The sequence below is a fragment of the Drosophila arizonae genome, chromosome X (genome assembly GCF_054131065.1).
Source record: "Drosophila arizonae isolate 15081-1271.41 chromosome X, UAZ_ARI_1.0, whole genome shotgun sequence".
Lineage (NCBI taxonomy): Eukaryota > Metazoa > Arthropoda > Insecta > Diptera > Drosophilidae > Drosophila > Drosophila arizonae.
In genome coordinates this window covers 25602734-25618562 of record NC_142927.1, presented here as the reverse complement: position 1 = coordinate 25618562, position 15829 = coordinate 25602734, and the positions used below count along the sequence as shown (strand labels likewise).

Below are 15829 nucleotides of genomic sequence, written 5' to 3'. Positions count from 1 at the left end.
TATATATATATATATATATATATATATATATATATATATATATATATATATAATATATATATGGTGAAAGAGGAACTAAAGATCTGAATTACAAAGAGAAAGTAAAACTAAAGTAAAGATAAGTTAATATATTGTTTTTTTTTTTTTTTTTTTTTTTTTAGACATTTACAGTTCATATTGTGTTTTTGGGGTTTTGGCATTTCACATTTAATTTTAACATGTTCTATTCTAGAGAGGTAAGCAAAAACAAAAACAAAAGTCTGTCCGCATGGAATATGAGTGAAAAGTCCGCATGCATACATATACAGTGTATAATTCGCAAAATATATGTATATATATATATAATTAGAATCACAATAATGAAATGACTTGCGTTAAAAGTAAAAGTACACATAAAGGTAATTGGTTGAAGCGGCAGACAGGTCCATAGATCACATATACATATATACCTAGATTTATGCTATGCCAGCAAAACTCTCCCTCGCTCTCGCTCTCTCTCTCTCTTTCTCTCTGGACCTGTCTACACAGCCCTCTCATTTTCTCAAGCTATACAAATCTAATTACAGTAGGCAACAAACACGTACACAATAAATAAATTAATTAATACAAACATATATAGATATACATATGTATATATCTGTATACACATACACATTTAGATTACAATTGAACTTTTTGCTTATGCTACACTTTCTCTGTCGTTCGCCTTCCCTTCCACCCTCTCACCCTCTCTATCTCCCACTATCTATCTCTATCTCTGTCTCTCTCTACCTCGCTCTCATCTCTATTTCTCCTCCGCTCTGTGTCGTGTTGCATGTTGCCGGTTGCCGCTTGCCTATAGCACATCTCCGAATATCTGTAAAACCAGCTTGAGTTTTATTGCAGCCTCCAAATGCATTCTTTTGGATTGTTCAGTTGGTTGTGGGCGTGGCCTTGCTACTCTTCGTCCGCCTTATGTGCTCCGACTTATGATAGAGAAACTTATAGCTGGGCTGTTGCTCCGTATACTGTACAAACTTATCTGTGAATCAAAGGAATTTCTCGTTAGTTTTCACACATTATACAGCTAATTGGGATCCAGGACTAACCGAAGGATACGTAGCCAATGTTGTCGGGGTCCAGGGCATAGAAAAGCGTCTGTGTCTTCTGCTCGGTCATCTTGCTGCCGCCATGCTTCATCAAACGCGTGAAATTCTCCCTGCTAATCTTTTCACTCGACTCACTATACAGCTGTTAAGGAATATAAGCAATAATATGAGATCAGCGATTCCCATATGGTCATCCATCCAGGGCTACTCCTACCTTGATTAGTGCTCGCAGAAACTCTATGATTTCGTCATTTTTCAATTTGCAAAACAGCGAACAGACCAGGAAACTCTTCAGACTCACTGTGCCCTTGTGCCGCTAGAGATAAGAAAGGCAAGGTCGATGAAGGGATATTAGTCAGGGAATAAGTAAATATAGATATGCAAATATAGATCTGTAGAATCCGGAAATAGCGACAGTCCCTTGAAGAGTCTATATCCACATAAGCTTATTCGTATACGTTTGTCTGGGGGCCAGAATTCTCGTCGCATTAACCGGATTCCACTCTATATTTATAGACACCTACATGATTGAGCAGAGCAAAGAGCTTGTGCAAATCGGGGTTCTTGAGGTCCACTTGGAGCAGCTCGGCGAATGTGATTATGTCCAGGTTCTCTGGGTTGGCCAGCGTCAGATACTTTTCGCACAGTTCCATGTCGCGCTTCGAGTCGAGGAGGTCTAGGGCATCGAGCGTATGCTCGATCTCAACAATGTCGCCGGGAAATGGTATTTTCATTTCACGCGCCCGACTCATCACGATCACATCCTCGAACGAATAGTCCGACGTGGGCACATCCAATGCGCTACAAATACAAAATACGATATGCGATAAATATATATATAAATATACGATAAATGTCTCTCGATTCCAGATTGGAAACTTACGCGGCCATCACTTGGCGTACGTTGTTGGCATAGAGATTGGCATCGGCCATTTCGGCGGGCGACGGTGTGTATACGGGCAGGTATTCGATTTCGCAACGGTTATAGAACTGTGTCATGGTCAGCCATAGCAAGCGCAATCTGTTTGTTGAGGAATAAACGTTAGGAGATCGAGAGGAATGTCTAGCTGAATTGACTGCACTTACACGCCGGGACCATCCCAGGTCCAGGTGAAGGTGTCGAACTTGTTGGGGTATCGGAGCAGCACTGGCTGCACGGGCACGCCCGGGTAGAAGGCGCCGGGCTTGAATTTGATTAGCGCCGTGCGATTGGTGCACGTGCCCTCGGCAAAGATGACCACCTGCGGCCAGTCCTCGGGCGAGCGGGCACGATCCACAATATTCTTAATGGTGTTCTGCCTGGAGTTGGGATCCTCGCGCTGCACATAAATGGGCTGGGCGTAGTTGATGATGCGACCCAGCAGCGGAATGTCCGCTGTCTCACGCTTGGCCACAATCGACGGCGGATGGCCAGAGACCACCACAATGGAATCCACATACGACGAATGCGGCGCCACGACCAATATGGGCGCCTCCTTCGAGGTGGCCGGTGTGCCCTTCATCTTGATGTAGTGGAACGATCCGGACGTGTATACCATGCGCATGGCACGTGCCGTCCAATACTGCATTAGCCTGCCGAGAGCATAGAAGACATATCAATCTCTGAGTGAATGGACTGGCCATCAGTTAAGCTGCGACTTACTTGCGCCAGCCGCTGAGCGGCTTGGCCTGCAACTCCTCCATGGACATGCCATAGAGGCCGATGCAGGCGAACATCCATGCCGATAGCAGCGACAGGACGCATCCCACCACGCGTATGGGCAGCAACAGCACGGTCAGCACATAGATCTGCAATAGATAACGGTGATTAGCGCCTCTGCAGACAAAACACAAATTCAAAGCGCGCCTATCGTGGCCTCTCGATACGATAAGGCAAACCGTTTTCAAACTGAACTTTGATATCTCCCAGCCGACAGACGACAGACGACAAACGACCAATGAAAGTTTATAAAACAAACAGAAAATACAAATACAACTCGATCGCCAAAGTCAAATAATTGACGTGTGCGCTAAAGTTCAACATTCCTTATAGCATTCAGTATTCAGCTTTGTCTCTAGTATTACACTATCTGCATTTTCCTGTTGTATTTCCAAATCATATTCGTTGCGCGACTACATCGCGCTGGAAAGGGAAAGTTCTAGACGTCGATTTCAATATCAGAAACTAATTTACATGACTTGAATATTTATAGCTATATTACTAAATCCATGTACAATATTTATATTTACATTTATATATATTTTGTTTCTCAAAGCCAAATGTCACTATTTTTTATCACTTTAAATCGGCTTAGTAGAGCAGCGAGTCATTAGGACAGAGGTTCAGGTATCAGCTTTAAAATACTGAACTATGAACTATGTATATGAACTATATAGTTGTTCTTTAGTCGGCAGTGCACGACTAGAAGATAACTGTTGTTTCAACTGTTAACTCAATTTTTTGACAGATATTCATATATGTATATCCGTTTCTGTTTCATCCCAATACTTATTTTAACTGAAAAATAAAAATATAATAATGGGCAACATAATGAAAATAATAAAATTGTTTACAATCTCTGCATTCATTCATGAGCACCTGTTACACCATTGTCTTGATTAAATACATCTTGATCATCGAGCACGTCTTCTTCTTTCTGACTGACCAGAACTGCCAATATCAAGATACAAAAGCGACAACAGAAACGCATGGGAATGAAACACGCTGTTGACGGAAACAAATGAAAATGCGCTTACAATGTTATTAATGTCGATAATACTTAAGTATGAACAATACAAACATAAATAGCAAAATCTTGACATCGAATCCAATTAGGTCTTTTACTTAAAATTCATATTTTTGTGTTTCGAAAAGTTCGCTCCATAAAAATCTAACTACATGCAAAAAAAAAAAAAAAAATATATATATATATATATATAGCTAAATAGTTTATAGTTATTTGCTTTCGATAATTTATACCATTTTGTTTTCATCGACAAAGATCAAAAATCTAAATTTCGTTTCTTAAGTCTAATTTGAATACTTGGACTTGGAAACTTAGCTTTATGAATCTTGAGACTATCTATCTATATCATATTCTGAAATTTTGATATAGATTAATAGATATATTATATAAAGTAAGTAAAGCGTAGATTAATTGGAAGATTAGCTCCTTGCAGGGTACAGGGTATTTTGAAGTCGAGCAGTGTCAGCTAGAAAATCTTTTTTGTTGTATGTTCATATATGCGCATACATACTTATATTTATATATAATATACATAAAATAGTTTAAAATTCCTTGCTATCAATTTTTATAAACAATGCATAAGCTCAAAAAGAATATGTTGACAGTTTTAAAAATGGAAATGTGAATTTTAAATTTAATTTAAATTTAAAATTACAATAGCTAAAAATAATACCATAGTAAATAAAATTAAATTTTATTTATTTTTAACTAACGGCGAACTTGGATGCATAGAGACATATGTATGTACCTAGATATATTTGACGCAGTGTGCCAAAGTTAGTCAAATTATACATGAAAAATAAAAACATATGGATAGACAATAGTATGTGTATGTTTGTGTGGATATGTATGTACGTATACATATGCATATTCATATATTTTTGCGCTTATGTTTGACTAAGCATATCATTAAGAGATCTTGAGACGGCCAATGCGAGTGCCTGCCTCGACCTTGATTCGGTGATCAAGGCAACTAGAGCAAGCTGAAACTAGTTTCGGCCTGAAGATGAGCTTTATTCACTAATATGCATAATTGTACATGAATATATATGTATATGTATATGTATATGTATATGTATATGTATATGTATATGTATATGTATATGCATGCATATACATATGTGGGCCAGGCTAAAGGTCATTCTAGTACTTCCGATTTCAACTGTATTTATTTTGAATCAATAAAAACTTTGATGCGTCATACTGAAATGAAAAATGGACCCAGCGAAAGCGCACATTAGCCTATGACATGTTCAGAGATAAGGTAAAAATGATCAGCGTATAGAAACATACTTATGCACAAATATAACTATAAATTCTTAGTATAAGTTTATATATAATTTTAATATATCTGAAAATAAAACATAACAAAATATACCAATATTTATATTTAGAGCCACATTTTCCTGGTCTACAATCTTATACATATATGATTCAGCCATGATATATGATATGTACATATATAAACCTACATATATATCATATCATATATCATGTGAACGACACTGAACAATTAGCTATGCCAAATGAGCCGATTTAATCATAAAAACCTCTCATTTAGTAACACATGTATATTTATATATGTACATATGTATGTATAAAATTTTAGAGTGAGTAATCCGCCACCAATACCCTCAGCCAGCCCCGATCGCCCCCTCCACCATCCCACGCAATATGCAAAAACTTAACTGTAAGATAAACAAACAGATTTACAGCGAAATTCCGTTTGCTGCTTAAATAACGTGTTGCGAATAGCAACTAGACTAGACTACGTAGATAGGCAGGTGTGGATGGGGGTGGGGGTGTGTTTAGGCAGGCAATAACAGAACTAGCAACGGCAACACTTCTGACATACCAACTTAGAGATGATACACACATGCATACATATAGTTGACACTGCTAATGAGATATTCTGAATAAAACATATTTGTTCGATTTCATTCCGTTTTTATTTTATTTAAATAAATAATAAGAAAGGCATTTTTATTAATATAAATTCATAAATATATTTTCATAAATATTAAAGAATTGCTTGCTTATCGTTTGATCGTGCGTGCTTTCGACTTGCGGTTCGTGTTGGCTAAACTTGGCACAAGCCCATCTCTAGAATAGCTGCAAAAAGCAGAAGGCGTGCTCTTACAGCAACAAAAATAAAAATAAGTAACGGTTGCTAGCATACAACAACTACAACTACATGGCAACGAAACGCCCCAAGGAACCGGCAAAAAACGAAAGCAAAAGCAACAACAAACAAAAACAACAGCTACAACTACAACTACAACAGCAACTATAAGACGACAACATGAAAAATCGTACGATTTTCGCTGCTTTTGTCTTCACAGCTAAGTTGGCAGCGACGCCTTCGTCGCTGACGTTAACAGCGACGTTGGCGCCGGGGCATCGTGCGAAACTATGACAGATAAAAGAGGCCCCAGCAAAAGAAAGTACATATATCGATAATATGAAACGTGTGACTATCGACATCCTCGATGGCTCAACTTGGTCAAGTGCAATTATGCTCACATATACTAATTCATACGTGCTTATGTACTTGTGTATTTATTATGTATGTGTGTGTGTTTGTGTGGATGTATATATATAGAACATTGCATTTGAAATATGTATATGCATGTTTGTGTACATGTGTGGGTCGGCCATTAGTCAACGACAACAACTACAACTACAACTACAACTACAACAATAACAATAACAATAACAACTATACACATACTACAACAATTCAAATAACATTTCACACCACTTTTGTAGTCACTCCCCTCTAATTCCACACAGCCCGACGTCAGCTGTGTTTAAGCTAATATTGTTTTTTTTTCTTTCTTCTTTTTCTTGAACAAGGTAAGGTAAGGCGTGCGGGTGCGAGTGCGAGTGCGAGTGAACGTAAAGCGGAAATCTCACCTTGGCTACTTCAATATGATCGTCGATTTGTATGCGATGCACAAACGGATTGATATAGCTATAGCCCTTGGATGCCCAGCTGTCCTCCTCGGAATCGCGCTTGGACATGTTGTTGCTGATGCTGATACGATTGTTGGGCAATGCCCTGCTGTTGCTGCTGTCGGTTCTGCTGCTGTTGTTGTCGCTGTCATTCTCCAGGCTTTCCCCATCATTCGATGCGGGAGCAGCGTGGGGGGAACGGCGTCGTTTAATTGAGGACGTTGTCATTGTTCGCACTTGCACTTTACTTGCTAATCGCACTTTTGCAAAATATTGTTGTTTGACTTTTCACGGACTGGTGTGTTTAGTGTGTGGCGCAAAAAAAAAACAACAATCAGCACCTCCCGCTCTTCCGTTTCTTTTTGCGTTGCCAGCTAACTGAAGTGCTGGTCAACTGGGCAAAACAGTGTTTGGTAACCTGAACTGTATCGATACGCTAATCGATAACTCGATACCTATCGCGTGGGCAAGCCACCATATTGCCACAACTTCAAAAACATGCATGTCTGGCAACACTCGAGCCGTTGCCACACTTTAATTCGGATTCGTTTTCAAACTCAAAATGTCCGTTGCTGTGAACAGCATTCAAGTGTTGTTTTGAGATAAGCCATTTACGATTAATTCCAATCTTATACATATACATATACATACGTATGTACATATATATTTATGTAGATTATGCTAACATAGGATTGAGCGCCCTTCGTCTCTTCGGCTTTTTAATAACATGTATCACCCGGCAGTTCATGGCCTTGCCTAATCTCGCGACTAGCTCGTGGCACATGTGTCTAAAACGTGCTGTTAAAATCCAAACTTGTTCAAGGTGACTGTTTACCGTTGACTCCGACGTTTATTTGGGCGACGATAAGCCTTTAAATTTGTGTGCTTTAGAGCTGGCTTTTAAAAAATGTAAGCCAACCTGTTTCTGTTATACATGCATAGGTAGTACTTGGACAAATATCACACATACCACATGCAAAACAGGTTTCCTCTCTCACTCACATTGCCGTACTCGCTCTATTTTGGGCACTAAACCCAAACCATTGTTATGACAGCGACGCTGCAGGGGGCTGAAGGGCCCAGGTGGTGTGTGGCTCATCGCAGAACTCTTTCTGTTATACGCGAGCGTGCGTTTGACCTTGCCGAAGTTTAAAGGCTGATGCAATCGGAGTTTGGGGCGAATCGCCGACGAATTCATGCGCTGTGAAATTGGCGCTACTTCCCGGCAACTGGTCTGGCCAAATTATAAGTAATTAAAACCAAATTAATATTATCAGCTTGATAAAATGATACAATGATACAATAGCTGCCACACCTCTTCTGACATTATATTACAGGCACTGGCATGCTGCACGCATATTCATATGTACATACATATATTATATGTATATTTTTCTGTATTTATTTTTAACAATTTTTGATAGTTTTGTATTTGAGCTGTGGCATTTGGCTTGTTTTCTTTTTGTTTTTTATTTGCTAATGATTTGTGGTCTGCCAGTTTTTTATATTAGCCATTTTTTGCACGAACCAGCGCTGACTGCGTGGGAGACAGTCTCAGCAGCGTCACGTGAAATCGCTTTAAGTTGCCAAAAATCTGAATATTATAATTAATGACTTTGTTCAGTCAGAGGCAAAGAGATAGAAAGATCGAAGGCCTTTCGTTATTTATCTTCTTTCGTCTACTCGACATTCAAAAATATTCCGTTAGGTGCCGCTGCATTGACCCTTGGGCTTGGGCGAGTTTCACAAATCTTACCATTTACGACGTCATCATCATTGACGTCACAGCAGGCCCTGCGCGTGGCAGCAAATACAACAACGAAATGTAATATAAGAGCGCACGATAAAAAATCAATTATTCTGTATGTACAACACACGCACACACCCACCAATATATGTAAGAATGTACGTATATATGTGCATATGCATGTGTATTATTTTTACACGTACACACACGTAGGCGGCAGAGACGATGAGCAAGCGCAAAACGGCGCGACCAACCTCCACACACTAACACATGCACGCAACGAATGTGTATATGTAGGCGCATGTGTATGTCTGTATGTGTGTATACAACGGGGCGAGCCCCCAAATCTGGATCCCAATTGCGGACAACAAATAACTTTACTAAGCAGCAGCAACAACGGCAACTGGGGCCAGCGGCAGAGGCAGAGGCAGCAGCAGCGGCAGCGACTGCAGTGCTTTGTAAACCAACAGCAGACGGACGCCACAAGGAGAGAGCAAAGATAAACAACTCTAATTTTAGTTGTCTGTGGCGGTTATTAAGTGGTTCGCGGAACTCTTGAATAATTGAGCTCGGTTCAGCTCAGCTGGTTCGCAAAGAGTTCGAGTCTTTGCCTTTACAGCCTCATGCGTTGCGAACCGGTTTCAATGAACACAAACAGGATTTCGTCACATTTTTATAAAATTACAGTTAATGCAGTCAAGTGTCTTGCAGTGGGGCGGCTCTCGCCTTCTTACATACAAACACAGAAGCTGGCAAAGTACGGGTGCATGCTACATACATACTGTATGTGCATATGAATGCATACATGTTATCGTCTAATTTCTATTACGTTCACAGATATGTACATGTACATATGTGTTTGACTATATGACCTACGCAGTAGACCCGTCCAGTCCCTGTGACTAGGCACAGACGACGCCCACAAAATTTTGTCGTCGTTTGAATTTTGTATTTCATTTTTTTCTAAGCAATTTCCGTTAGCCAGATAAGAAACCACTTGGTAATGTATATACGTATGTATGTACAATATGTATTAGTATTTGAAAAGATAAAAAATTTTATAATTTTGCTGGTGGTTCACAGCAAAAATGTAGACCCCAAACACACGCACACACACATATGTATGCACACACAAGTATGCTGTTTTGTTATTGTTCCAAGCCATTTGTTTTCAATTTAAATGTATTCATACAAATATCATATTTTTAATTGTTGTTTAGTTTTGCCAAGAAACTAGTTGAAAAAAGACACGTGCGAACCTGTCGCGCTTAGTGTGTGAATTTGATTACATGCATGACACACACACACGCATACACACAAATATGTGGGCGTGTGTCTGCTGGGCAAATATACATACATACAAACATATGTGTGTATGAGCATATTTATGTAAGTGCATAGCATATGGGCATATGCATACATACATATGTACATATGCACATGCATCCGCGTATGCTCACATGTATTCGTGTCACTTACGCCTACTATCACTCACACAGCCAAAGACACAGCTCACATGATCACGTCATTACTGTTGTTGCAATTCATGCGAGTGAACATGGGGACAAATGCTAGCAGTCGTTGCAATAGCAAAAACCACATTGCGACAGCCGAGCCTCTTTCAACAATAACAACAACATGCAAATTACACTACATACATACACACACACATACACAACATAGACATTTGTGATAAGCACGACTGCATGTACACACACACATGTGTAGCACATGTTAAGTGGTCTCGGTAAGCAGAAATGTGTCATACCCTAAGTCTAATAATCAAAGAGCAAGAAATAATAAGAGTAACGAGCATTACAAAAACAAAACCAGCAGAAAAGTAAGTTCCTTGGAACTAGTGAGCGCAAAAGTCAGGTGAGCGCTGGCGAGGTTAGGGAAATGTTTGTTGAGTTCCAGAGCAAGAGAGAGAGAGGGGTAGGAAGGCTGCTGAGTTAAGTTGCCAATACAAAGGCACAGTCGGTCGGTCGGGCAATGCGTTTCAGAGTGTTGTTGGAACGTGCGAACGTCAACGACGGCACGTAAGATATAGAAGCATGTACAAATGCAAACATGTGTATGTACGTATGCGTGTGTACAAACACACGCACATATCTATGTATGTACATACATTGCTATACACATGCATACATACACATACATGCCTGTGCATACAAACATCTGTACATGCAATGGCAGTGGAGGCTAACACCAACAACGGAAAGTGCGAGACGAGCCCCACGAACGCCAAAAGCAGGCAACGACCATCAACAAAAAATTCCATGCCGTGTGCTTATATGTATGTAATACATACTATGTATGTAAGTATGATTATGCATACATATACACATACAGTCAAGGAGAAAACAAAGAGAGCCTGCTCTGGATGGCAGCGAGCAGCTATGCAAACTTGTTCTTGTAAACTGAGCATAAACTGTTATACGCGGCAACAGCAGTAGTAACAAAGCGAACAGAAAATACAAAAAAGAGTCGCAGAAATATTTGAGAAACTTTCAGTCTATACCGACATTTGAATAACCTGCTTTCCAAGCAAAACTTTAAACTATATTCAAATTCTATAGCATTATATTATTATTATTATTATTATTATTATTATTACATACATAGACAGGTATGTGCATTCATTAACTTTTAATTTAACGACTTCACAAATATCAATGAAATGACAGATATGATATGCACAAGCTATTCAGGGCTTACCAATAAGCCAAGCGAGCGTATAGTGTGCAATGGCTTGCTGACGATGGCAAAATGTCTGCGACACACACCTGACCGCTCTCCCGCTTCGTCTCTCAGTGAGAGCAGTGGTGTCGCTGCTGCTGCCTCTGCCCGCAACGTTGGCCGCCCCTAATACGTACAACAGCCATTCATGAAGCGCCTAGGCACAACATGTGCTCTCTTGTTCTCTATATGTATGCATGTGTGCGTGTATGTATGTTTGTGTGCGCTCATTCTCTCGCTCTCTCCCTCAATGTGCACACCAACGTACACGATATTGTATCTTGAACGCAGGCCCAGCTGAAAATGCTGCCCTCTCCAATACGAATTGTCAATTTTGACCTTCAAGGTTCCTTCAAAGTACACTACGTACACACACCATATATATGGACACACACACAGGCAAACACAAACGACGCTGACGTTGACTGCGACAGCGCACGCTCGACGTCGGTAGCAGCAGCGTAAAGCAACTGGCAGAGCTTCACGGAGAATAATTCCGTAACAAACGTTTCACAGCAGTGGACGCGTGCAGCGGACGAAAATAAAGCGGCCGAGACAAAAGAAAAAAGTATTTCAGAAAAGCAACGCAAAGTCAACTAAAAGCGAAAATCGCAAACAAATAAAAAGAAACAAAATTTAAATAAAAATTCAAGCAAACAAAGACAATAATCTCGCACAAAACTAGCAAAAAACAAGGCGGCCAACAAAAAATAAAGAAAACAGAAATACGAAAAACAAGCGAAAAAAACGTGAACTAAACGCGCGTGCACAAAAATACAAGTTTCTGTAATAAATATATATAGTATATATACTTTTTTTTTTGGTGCCAGTGCCTGTGACTGCCGTTAGGCGACTGCCAAAACTAAAGCCAAGAGCTAAAGCGAAAGCGAAATCAAAAGGAACAGCAATTACAACGACATGGACCAAGAGCAGCAGCAGCTGAATGGCGCGATGCGCAGCGTTTCTATAAATAGCAACGGACTAGCCACAAAACTGAATGGCCACAACGGCTGCAAAGGCACCGACGAAACGGACAATGTAAGAGTGCAGCCCGCGGCGACGGCGGCGGCGAGCGGCGTCAGCTTCACTATCGGCAGCGAAACGAGTAAAGCGACAAATGCAGCGAATTCGGCGACTGCGGCGACCGCGGCGACAGCGAACGCAAATGCAAATGCAATTCAAATACAAACATCAGCAGCTGGTGCGAGTGCAGCGGAAAAAAAGAAAATGGTGCACGAGTTATGTCAGCAGCTGTTGCTAACCGATGAGCAGGTGCAGGAGCTGTGCTATCGCATACTGCACGAGGTGAGGCGCGGCCTGGCCAAGGACACGCACGCCAAGGCGAATGTCAAGTGTTTCGTTACCTACGTCCAGGATCTGCCCAATGGCAATGAGCGCGGCAAGTTCCTGGCCCTCGATCTGGGCGGCACCAATTTCCGTGTGCTTCTCATCCACCTGCAGGAGAACAACGACTTCCAGATGGAGTCGCGCATCTATGCGATACCGCAGCACATCATGATCGGCTCCGGCCGTCAGCTGTTCGATCATATTGCCGAATGTTTGTCCAATTTTATGGCCGAGCATAATGTGTACTCGGAGCGCCTACCTCTGGGATTCACGTTCTCGTTCCCGCTGCGCCAGCTGGGCCTGACCAAGGGCCTGCTCGAGACCTGGACTAAGGGCTTCGACTGTGCCGGCGTTGTCAACGAGGATGTCGTCCAGCTACTCAAGGATGCGATCGCGCGCCGCGGCGACGTACAAATCGATGTCTGTGCCATACTCAACGACACGACGGGCACCCTGATGAGCTGCGCCTGGAAGAACCACAACTGCAAGATCGGCCTCATTGTCGGCACCGGCTCCAATGCCTGCTACGTGGAGAAGGTCGAGGAGGCCGAGCTCTTCGACATGGCCGACAATAACAAGCCGCACGTTCTCATCAACACGGAGTGGGGCGCGTTCGGTGACAACGGAGCACTCGACTTTGTGCGCACCGAATTCGACAACGACATCGACAGCCACAGCATCAATCCCGGCAAGCAGACGTTCGAGAAGATGATCTCGGGCATGTACATGGGCGAGCTGGTGCGCCTGGTGCTGGTCAAGATGACGCAGAATGGCGTGCTCTTCAATGGCCAAGGATCGGAGGTGCTGTTCACGCGCGGCCTCTTCTTCACCAAATACGTGAGCGAAATTGAGGCCGATGAGCCCGGAACATACACCAACTGCCGCCTGGTGCTGGAGGAGCTGGGCCTCTCCAATGCCACCGATGGTGACTGCGCCAACGTCCGCTACATCTGCGAGTGCGTCTCGAAGCGAGCGGCCCACCTCGTCTCCGCGGGCATCGCCACGCTGATCAACAAAATGGACGAGCCCCACGTGACGGTCGGCGTCGATGGCAGCGTCTACCGTTTCCATCCCAAGTTCCACAATCTGATGGTGGAGAAGATATCGCAGCTGATCAAGCCGGGCATCACCTTCGATCTGATGCTCTCCGAGGATGGATCTGGACGCGGTGCGGCGCTAGTGGCGGCGGTTGCCTGTCGAGAGGACATACTCAATAGCAAGTAAACGGTTGGCAATCGCAGTCGCAATCGCAATCGCAATCGTTATTGTAATTGTAATTGTAATTGTAATCGTTATCGTTATCGTAATCGGAATCCGCGTCGCAGTTGCTAAACTAAGCAAAACCAATCAATTGAGTTCGAATTCGATCAATTTTCGAATTTTCGAATTTCGAATTGCAAATTCTTAAGGCGAAAAATGAGTTAGTTTCCTTTTGCCGCCGCTGCGGAGGCGCCACTCGCTGCCGCCAGGTAGCGCCAACGCGGGGCGCTTCTTAGTATTTAAATTAGGCAAGTTCTTAGACAAAAAAAAAAAAAAAAGAAAAACAAAAGAGAGAAAAAAAACGCTAAAATAATGGAATGTGTATGCTTTAGCAATTGTTCTTAAATTCTGTTCATTCATTATTTTTGTTTTTTCTTTTTTGTTACTTTGTTTTAGTAACTATAGTTTTGCTCTATCTCTTTCTACCCATATATCTCTATTAATTAAATAAATTATTTGTATGTCTAATTTATTTGGTTGAATGATCGATTCTCGATTTTGTATAAAAAATGAACAACAACAATTGTTATATATTTTACAATACACCCACATACACATACGCATATTTATACACTTATAAGATATATAATTTAATATATCGGGCAATTTCTTATTAAAATGGCAAAACAAATTAAAAAAACAAAAAAATCAAACATTTTTTCGATTACGAATTGGCAAATCCTTAAACAAAATTTAAGTGAATGCTAAGCAAGAATGAGGAGAATAGGCAAAAAAGAAAGAAAGAAAAAAAACGTGTAGCGCACTTTCATGCGCCGCCAAAAAGTGTTATACTGTGCTACAAGCATCATCATATCCTAAACCAGGACAAGACAAAATGGAAACTAGAAAATCGCACGTTGTTTATAAAAACTACTAATTAAACACTTAAAAAAAAAAAAAAACAAAAAACAAAAACCAAAAAAAAAAAAATTTTGGAAAAAGAAAAACATAAACACAGCAAGGAATGTGTTTTGTAATTGTAAATGTTTATAACTAGTAAATATATATATTGTGAAGCGTTATATTATAAAACATACAGCTTATTTAGCCACTATTTCGATGTATTTTTTGTCTTTCTTTAGTTCATTATTATTATTTTTTTTTTTTTGACTATCTTATAAGCAGCTAAACAATTCTTTTTATATTGTTTCAATATATATGCAAACTGTTGCTACATATATATGTGTATATAAATTTATATATATGTGTATATGCAGCTGAGAGTTATATATATATATATATATATATATATATATATATATGTATATATATATAAATATATCTATATGTATATATATATGTCTAGTTTAGTGCTTTATTATTATGTAGTTTTAAATGTTATAAACGATGAGAAAAAGGTACCTTAAAGAGTCCTAAATATATACGAGACAACCTTATATACATTTACGAAAAAATGAGAAAGAAAAAAAAAACACACACACACACATATACACCCACATAAATAAAATATAAACACAATTGATCATTTTTCTGCTAGCTGCAAGCGTAAATTTTATTTTGGTTTTTTTTTTCTGCAATCAGTGGTATTTTTCTTTTTTTATTTGTTGCAATTTTTCTCCACATGTTTGTTGGTATTTTAAGGCGTATTTTGGCAACTGCGCGCAGGCGACGCATTGCATGTTAAAAATAATTACAAATGAAAAAGAAATGAATAAGAGAAGAAAAACAAAAAATCAAAGAATATAATCAACTTTTTTTTGCCATGTATTTTTAATAAATTTAGCCAAGAAATGCAAAACTACAACAACACTACTCACTGTTGAGAGAAAAAACGAAAATTAAGCAAAAATCGTGTTTATATTTTTCATGAAAATGTTACAAAATTGAAGTTAGCCCTGATAATGATAATGAATGACTAACTAATCGATTAATGGATACAGGATCAATACAAGTGCGGCGCAAGATGAGTGCGACAATGACCCAAGTTGAAGAAATTTTATTGTTAA

The 15829-nt window shown here is 40.2% G+C and overlaps 2 protein-coding genes across 2 annotated transcripts; one reads left to right on the top strand and one right to left on the bottom strand.

Moving 5' to 3' along the window:
• Positions 1-131: 131 nt before the first annotated feature.
• On the bottom strand, positions 132-7191 carry LPCAT (lysophosphatidylcholine acyltransferase). The gene is made up of 8 exons (XM_018015114.2): positions 6731-7191; positions 2731-2876; positions 2175-2660; positions 1972-2109; positions 1613-1889; positions 1303-1404; positions 1089-1230; positions 132-1021 (listed from the first exon to the last, which is right to left on the bottom strand). The coding sequence occupies exons 1-8, from the start codon at positions 6995-6997 to the stop codon at positions 912-914; spliced, it is 1668 nt and encodes a 555-aa protein (XP_017870603.1). The 5' UTR covers positions 6998-7191; the 3' UTR covers positions 132-911.
• A 4531-nt stretch (positions 7192-11722) lies between these two features.
• Positions 11723-15373, top strand: Hex-A (Hexokinase A). Its single transcript, XM_089474415.1, has one exon. It carries the CDS (start codon positions 12174-12176, stop codon positions 13824-13826), a length of 1653 nt encoding a protein of 550 aa, XP_089330541.1. The 5' UTR covers positions 11723-12173; the 3' UTR covers positions 13827-15373.
• Positions 15374-15829: the final 456 nt, after the last annotated feature.

Coding starts and splice junctions, on each gene's coding strand:
- LPCAT (XM_018015114.2), bottom strand. CDS start 6,997: ATGACAACGTCCTCAATTAAACGACGCCGTTCCCCCCACGCTGCTCCC. Junction 2,661..2,730: donor CCGCTCAGCGGCTGGCGCAA/GTAAGTCGCAGC, acceptor TGCTCTCGGCAG/GCTAATGCAGTATTGGACGG. Junction 1,231..1,302: donor TTCTGCGAGCACTAATCAAG/GTAGGAGTAGCC, acceptor ATTCCTTAACAG/CTGTATAGTGAGTCGAGTGA.
- Hex-A (XM_089474415.1), top strand. CDS start 12,174: ATGGACCAAGAGCAGCAGCAGCTGAATGGCGCGATGCGCAGCGTTTCT.